This window comes from Limulus polyphemus, unplaced genomic scaffold (assembly GCF_000517525.1).
Source record: "Limulus polyphemus unplaced genomic scaffold, Limulus_polyphemus-2.1.2 Scaffold212, whole genome shotgun sequence".
Classification (NCBI taxonomy): domain Eukaryota; kingdom Metazoa; phylum Arthropoda; class Merostomata; order Xiphosura; family Limulidae; genus Limulus; species Limulus polyphemus.
The window spans coordinates 62857-70436 of NW_013665822.1; the positions used below are offsets into that span (position 1 = coordinate 62857).

Consider the following 7580-nt stretch of genomic DNA (forward strand, 5'->3'; position numbering starts at 1 on the left):
CTTACTTTAGTTTAGTTAGGACTAAACTTTACTGTACTTAATGCTATCGATAAATAAACGTATAATGTTATTCTACGACCTAATGTCAAACCTTTTTATTCGGTTGTTTGTTTGTTTAGAATTAAGCACAAAGCTACACAATGGGCTATCTGTGCTCTGCCCACCACGGGTATCTAAACCCGGTTTCTAGGGTTGTAAGTCCGCAGACATACCGCTGTGCCACTGGGGGCATATTCTGTTGTACAAAATGGTTAGTAAAGTATATTTACATTCCCCTTTTGTTGTTACTTATTGTTTCATACAGCGATTGTAGCGACTTGATCACTGAGCTTTGCAGCTTTTTGTCGTCGAATGAATAATGCGCATGCGCGGTTTTTCTTGGGGAACATTCTAACTACGCATGCTTATGCAGCAGGTTCTCGGTCAGAAAGCATAATGGTCGTACCTACAGACAAGCAGAATAATAGTATAGATAATTGGTATTAAATAAATTTATGCACAAATAATATTGACATTAGTTCTTATCATAACGCTGATTTGTAAATAACTTTAATAAAGCTGATAATAATTACATTTCACTTACTTAAAGTAGCTTTTATTGCAATTTATGACGTGAATATGCCTAGGTCACTACTATGCTTGTCGTATACCAGACAGCCTGATGAACCCTGGTACTGGGCGTAAGGCACTGGATTTAGCATGTATACTGTAGCTGACATATTACAACATATACTTTTTACTTTTATTCATAAATGTTAGCACTATTAATGTAGTTTTCTCTTGTTGTCGCTGTGATTCCTTGGTCCGCTTTGGAAACATGAAGACTAGCTTGTTAGTTCACCAATGGAGAGATCCAACAGCTGTTATATCATCTTTCTCAGAAGATAGAACATACATTTCTCGCAATTAGGTCGTCAACAGAGAAATTCAACACCTGTTAGGTCTTCTTTCTCAGAAGATACAGCATGCATTTTTCCTGATTAGGTCGTCAACAGTGAGATCCGACACCTGTTAGGTCATCTGTCTCAGAAGATAGAGCACGCATTTCTCGCAATTAGGTCGTCAACAGAGAGATCCAACACCTGTTAGGTCATCTTTCTCAGAAGATACAGCATGCATCTTTCCTGATTAGGTCGTCAACAGTGAGATCCGACACCTGTTAGGTCATCTGTCTCAGAAGATAGAGCACGCATTTCTCGCAATTAGGTCGTCAACAGAGAGATCCAACACCTGTTAGGTCATCTTCACAGAAGATACAGCATGCATTTTTCCTGATTAGGTCGTCAACAGTGAGATCCGACACCTGTTAGGTCATCTGTCTCAGAAGATAGAGCACGCATTTCTCGCAATTAGGTCGTCAACAGAGAGATCCAACACCTGTTAGGTCATCTTCACAGAATATAGAGCATGCATTTCTCATTATTAGGTCGTCAACAGTGAGATCCGACACCTGTTAGGTCATCTTTCTCAGAAGATACATCATGCATTTTTCCTGATTAGATCGTCAACAGTGAGATCCGACACCTGTTAGGTCATCTGTCTCAGAAGATAGAGCACGCATTTCTCGCAATTAGGTCGTCAACAGTGAGATCCAACACTAGTTAGGTCATCTTTCATAGAGGATAGAGCATGCATTTCTCATGATTAGGTCGTCAACAGTGAGATCCGACACCTGTTAGGTCATCTTTCTCAGAAGATACATTATGCATTTTTCCTGATTAGATCGTCAACAGAGAGATCCGACACCTGTTAGCTCATCTGTCTCATAAGATAAAGCACGCATTTCTCATGATTAGGCCGTCAACAGAGAAGCTTAACACCTATTAGGACATCTTTCTCAGAAGATAGAGCACGCATTTCTCGCGATTAGGTCATCAACAGAGAGATCCAAAAGCTGTTAGGTCATCTTTCTCAGAAGATAGAGCATGCATTTCTCATAACTAGGTCGTCAACAGAGAGATCAAACGCCTGTTAGGTCATCTGTCTCAGCAGGAGGACTCACCTTCTGTGTAAAACACGTTAGTTAACAGGACGAAATCGTATACTTGTGAAACTGCACTTGTCAGAGTAATGTTTCTCTATAGAAAGACTCCACTCTTATTGGTACTTTCTTTAGACAGATAGAATCCAAACATATGAGAACAACGTACAAAAACTGTGTTATACCAGTTAATGTATCATAATTATTAACATAATTACCCTTTTTTTCCTAATACCATTCTCGAAAAGCAATAATAGACATCGACATCTCGTGGTCGCCACGACGACACTGTTCCTTTATGGATATTGTTTATAGTTAAAGAATGATCTCATATGTTTTCAACAGAACCAGCTATGTTTATTGCTCGAATATATAAAATAACACGTTGACGTGAGTCTTCGATAGTTCACAGAACATATATATATATATATATATGCTACAAGATACTGTCTTTCACTCGAAGTAAAAAATAAAATGAAATACAATTTCATTCAACAACAAAAAAACAACAACTATTAAGTCCCTGTTACCATGGTGCCAGTTTGTCTGCTGGGCGGAGACTTGTAGAGAAAAGGTTCTTTGTTCCTTTAGGCTTGAAGAACTCTCTTTGAGAGTTGTATCACAAGCTTGATCATTCTACCATTAAATATGTGACCAGCGTGTTCTAATGTAGAGGGTGGAAACACTCCTTACAATGTCTAGAATCAGGTTCAGAAGCACCACGTCTCAGTATAAGGACTGAGATCTCTATATACGTGCAGAGGTGTAGAAAGAAACACAATCGTTCACACGAAAGCTGGACTCAGTGCAAAAACAACCGAACACACACACAGCGACATATCATTAACACATACATGTGTGTAACGAGCAGCAGGAACACATGTACATACATTAAGATTTGTGCTCTCTGAGCGCTTTACTTGTTCATAATTTATGGCCAGAAATATCGCGTCTTTCCTCAAAGCCTTTTTACACTGACTTTACAAGTTCTCTCACATAGAGTCGTCGTGATTTATTATATTAATCTAACGTTCTTTTATTTTCCAACGATCTAAACTTTTTAAAGCAGTTAGTGAAATTTAACTGCTTAAAATTAAGATATGTGTTTATAATGGTAGAGATATCACATGGATGAAAAATTACGAGACTCTTCAGCGGCTCTTGTAAAAGTCCTTCGGTGGACCAGGGATAAGTTTACGGACTTACAAAACTAAAATCTGGGTTTCGATTCCATGACGTGGATAGGGTGCAAATAGCCCATTGTGAAGCTTTGCGTGTAAGAAACAACAATTTCTGTTGAAGGAGAAAAAAATAATAACTAAAAATTACATATTTATTGAGATATAACCTTAAAACAGAAGGCTGATAATCAAGGGCGATAAGCTGTTGGAAGACCATTAAGCCTGACACTTCAAAAACTAAAAATATGTATCTTAGAAAAGTTATTCAACTAACGTCCGAATTTAGTGTCTTTTATAACCAAATACTTACCTAAATATCACTATTTTTTAGTTATTCGTGTTGGCAAGATGGGCAGTATCCAAGACATTATAAAAATCAAGGTTATTAATATCATAGTGCAGTTAGAGAGAGAAAGTAGATGTGCGATTTTAAAAGTTGTTTTAATGTTAGTGATTTTTATTTGGTACATAACTGTTTTTTTTGTCTTGCTATTTAATTTAAAAGAAGTTGAGTTGAATGCTCACTCTCGTTACTATATGGTATTCAATTTGGTTCTAATGTAAGTAGTATCAAATAACCAGTGTTGAATAAATTTACTTTATTTAAAATGGACTCAAAAAAATTGAAATTAACCTCTGAGATCTTTACGTTTATTGTGACGTCACATGTCTGACAAATTTTGGCAGGGCTCCGGCACTGATCATTAATTGTAAGATAAAAACTGTTCATACGACAGCATAATGTATTATATAAATTATATATCAAATTAGAACGCTCAAAGAAATTTCACAGCCTTGACGAAGAATTTGTTGATAATCGAGAATAAAACGTGAATAATACATTATTAGATCTAGAGGTGGAAAAATACTTGTCGTTGAAGATTGTTCAGATAATTAGGGAATGTTCTACTGAGACAGAGATTGGATAAAAAATATTAAATGTTACATCATTTTAAAACTTAATTTCATACAAGTCAATATCGTACAGAAATAAAACTAGAATTAGGACGAAACTTGATCATGTGAAAACAACACCAGATGGCGCAAGTAAATTAGAATACACCATATAAATAAAGTTTCTGATAAAAACGTGGAATGTTCGCAGTTGTATTAGTTTTTTGTTTTTAGTTTAAAAACTCGGATTTACAGCATCAATTAAAAACAGATCAAAATGTTTCGGTTTAGTTATTCCTATTTATCTGTTCTGGGTTTTTAAATTATAAAACGTCGAATCTTAGTATGATACAATTGTCTTTTCACACATTACGGTCTTACATTTTCTAAACGTCATAAAATGTATTTATTACACAAACAAAACGTTACTTGTCAGTTTCTTAAAAAGGAAGCTTCTCAGAAACTTATCGTTTCGTCCCCGGGTGGGACAGCGGTAAGTCTTCGGATTTAAAACGTTAAAATTCATGGTTCGATTCCCCTCGGTGGACACAACAGATAGCCCCATGTAGCTTTGCTATAAAAACAAACACACTTATCGTTTCATTGCTTGCCATACTAAAGTGTATCGAACACATAGATAACTGTGTATTTAAGTTTCGTTGAAAGCTAAGTTTCTGTCGTCATATCTGTTTAAAAAACTGAACAATGGCATCATTTAGTTTTTTATATTATTGTTCCTCTTAAAGTCTAGATAAATATCCATCTAACAAAATAGGTTAGTAAAAGTAGGTTAGTACTGTATCCATAGTAGGTACAGGTAAGGGGCGATATCTCAGTTTAATCCATGATTTATGGATTCAAAGCAATGTATAATTTTCCAAATTTAAGAATTATTACTTATTTCTAGTCTTACCTTCTTCCACGTGTGTTGGAAAGAACACCCTGTTGTTGTCCTATATGCAAAGAGCACACAATTTCATATAAGTAAAAAAAGCACACAATATCATGTATGGATATCTTTATCACCACATATACCATCAAAAAACAACAAAATAGAAATAATAACCAATTCTTTATAAACATCAAAATATTTCACTCAAAATAAGATTTTTAATTACTCGGACAGAAGAGTGATGGAAATAACTAGGTAATTTCTAATAATCGTGTTAAGAAAATACAAAGCGAAAAGCAAGAAGTTTAAGTACAAGTAGAAATTCATCGAGCTTAAGAAAATTTTCACCACAGAGCAAAAAAAATTAACGAATGGGGAACGTTTTGAATAGCTTGTTATTTTAGGGGAAATGTTGACGTGCCTTAAAAAGTTTACCAAACAAGGATATTCATCAGTGAGAGAAGGAGGGGTGTGAAATGACCCCACCTTCTTCTACATGTGCATAGGAGCAGTGTATGTACAGCAGTGTCACAAGAAAAAAACTAATTTATATGTCATATAGCTTTCTATGCCTAATTTATTAATTAGTAGTTAGTGTATAAGTGTTTTATAATTCGTATGTGAGCTATGACACAGCATAAACTTCACAAACTCATGAACTAGTAAACTGGAACAACTATTTGAAAAGATGAAATAAAACATCAACTTTGAGTTTTCCTTTAGAATGTTAGGAAAACACATAGATTAGAAAACAAAACAATTTAACAAGATGCGAAACCCTATAACCCGAACGCTTTTGAAAGGTGGGCCCTTCTTCACCATGGGCAAAATAAGTTCTCATGTATTTGCTCATCATAGAAATGTGGAGTGTTTTGTGAATATTCTAGAAAATTCATTTTACATCATTATTTCCTGCGTTGCGCTAAGCTAGTTTAATAAGATACTATGTTATCTTTTCAACCAATATATTTTAAAGTTTCAATAACTTTCTTACTTAAGACTTTAATACTGTATAGTCAGATATTGTATATCAATGTATATTTATACGATTACATTACTCAACACCATCACCAACATTTTATTATAATTTCATTCCTAACCTTTATCATTTTGCATTTTCATTATCTTTCGTCATTTCACATTTTATTAGGTTTTAAATTCTAAACTTTTCACTGAACTATAAAAAAAATCACTCCGAAAGTTTTCACCTGACAAATGTTTTATGGTTTCATTATTTTTTGTCACCTGACAGTATTTTTGTTCTATACTTTCACAACGTTTTCTTTTATTTTCAATCCCACACTTTCTTCACCTGACAACAAGTTCTCTTATTTATCTGTAAAATATTATCTCCAAGTTTATCTGAAGTTACCAAGACGTACACAAGTACATAAGGGTACTAACCTGAACCTCCATGGTTTCCGTGTGAGTGTGTATGTGGTACCCGTGGTACACGCATTCTGGCCCCTGAACCCACGTCGTCTTATTATGATCAAGGTCTCCAACAGATGTCGCCCAAAACATATCCCCGATTCACTCCTAGTTTTTGAATGGCCAAGAAGTGTGTACGATGATACGAGCATGTGTGTGTATATCTGAAAGTAATATCTGTCCGTCTTACCAAATACGTTAAGACTTGAACATGGTTGACCAAATAAAAGTTCTGGATTAAAAAGTAACATGAAACCATTGACTCGGTGAAACGTTCTATTTTTAATTTCTGTTGACCATATTTTTTATTCTTTTCGTTGGCCAGGTGGTTAGGGCGCTCGACTCGCAATCTGTGGTTCGCGGGTTCGAATCCCTGTCACACCAAACATGCTCGCCTTTTCAGCCGCTGGGGCATTATAAAGTGTCTGACAATTCCCCTATTCGTTCGTAAACTAGTAACCCAAGAGTTCGCGGTGGGTGGTGATGACTAGTTGCCTTCCATCTAGTCTTACACTGCTAAATTAGGGACGGCTAGCGGAGATAGCCCTCGTGTAGCTTTGCGCGAAATCCAAAACAAACAAACAATTCTTTTGGTTTATTGTCTAGGATATTTCTTAGGTTTAAAGTGTTTTATATTCGCTTTCTACATATTTAATCATTGTGTTATTGAGTTAAGAAGCCCTTGGAAGACGGTGAAAGTAATTTTATCTATCTTCCAGTAGTAGAGTAACCAAGTAATGAATCCCATGAGTAAAATACCGCATAACAAGCGTGAAGAGATCACACTTTTGGCTGGTAACGATACTCCCTGCGGAAAATAATGCGGCAAGACTCTATGTTTCAACAAGAGCTATATGCAAGACTCTCATAGAGTCTTGCATATAGCTCCTACTGAAACATAGAGTCTTGCATATAGCTCCTACTGAACATAAACATAGAGTCTTGCATATAGCTCCTACTGAAACATAGAGTTTTGCATATAGCTCCTGCTGAAACATAGAGTCTTGCATATAGCTTCTGCTGAAACATAGAGTCTTGCATATAGCTCTTGTTGTTTCAACAAGAGCTATATGCAAGACTATTTTTCAGCAGAAGCTATATGCAAGACTCTATGTTTCAACAGGAGCTATATGCAAGACTCTATGTTTCAGCAGGAGCTATATGCAAGACTCTGAAGAGGGTATGTAAATTGTTAATAATA

At 35.6% G+C, this 7580-nt stretch overlaps 1 protein-coding gene across 1 annotated transcript in view; it reads right to left on the reverse strand.

The window, feature by feature from the left end:
• The window catches only part of LOC106478451 (neuronal-specific septin-3-like), a 48922-nt gene extending 42543 nt beyond the window's left edge, over positions 1-6379 (reverse strand). The window contains exons 1-2 of the mRNA XM_013938995.2: positions 6353-6379; positions 4970-5009 (exon numbers count right to left, since the gene is read on the reverse strand). Coding sequence (XP_013794449.1) covers positions 4970-5009; positions 6353-6364 — 52 coding nt within the window. The 5' untranslated portion in view covers positions 6365-6379. The remainder of the gene's footprint in view (positions 1-4969; positions 5010-6352) is intronic.
• Positions 6380-7580: the final 1201 nt, after the last annotated feature.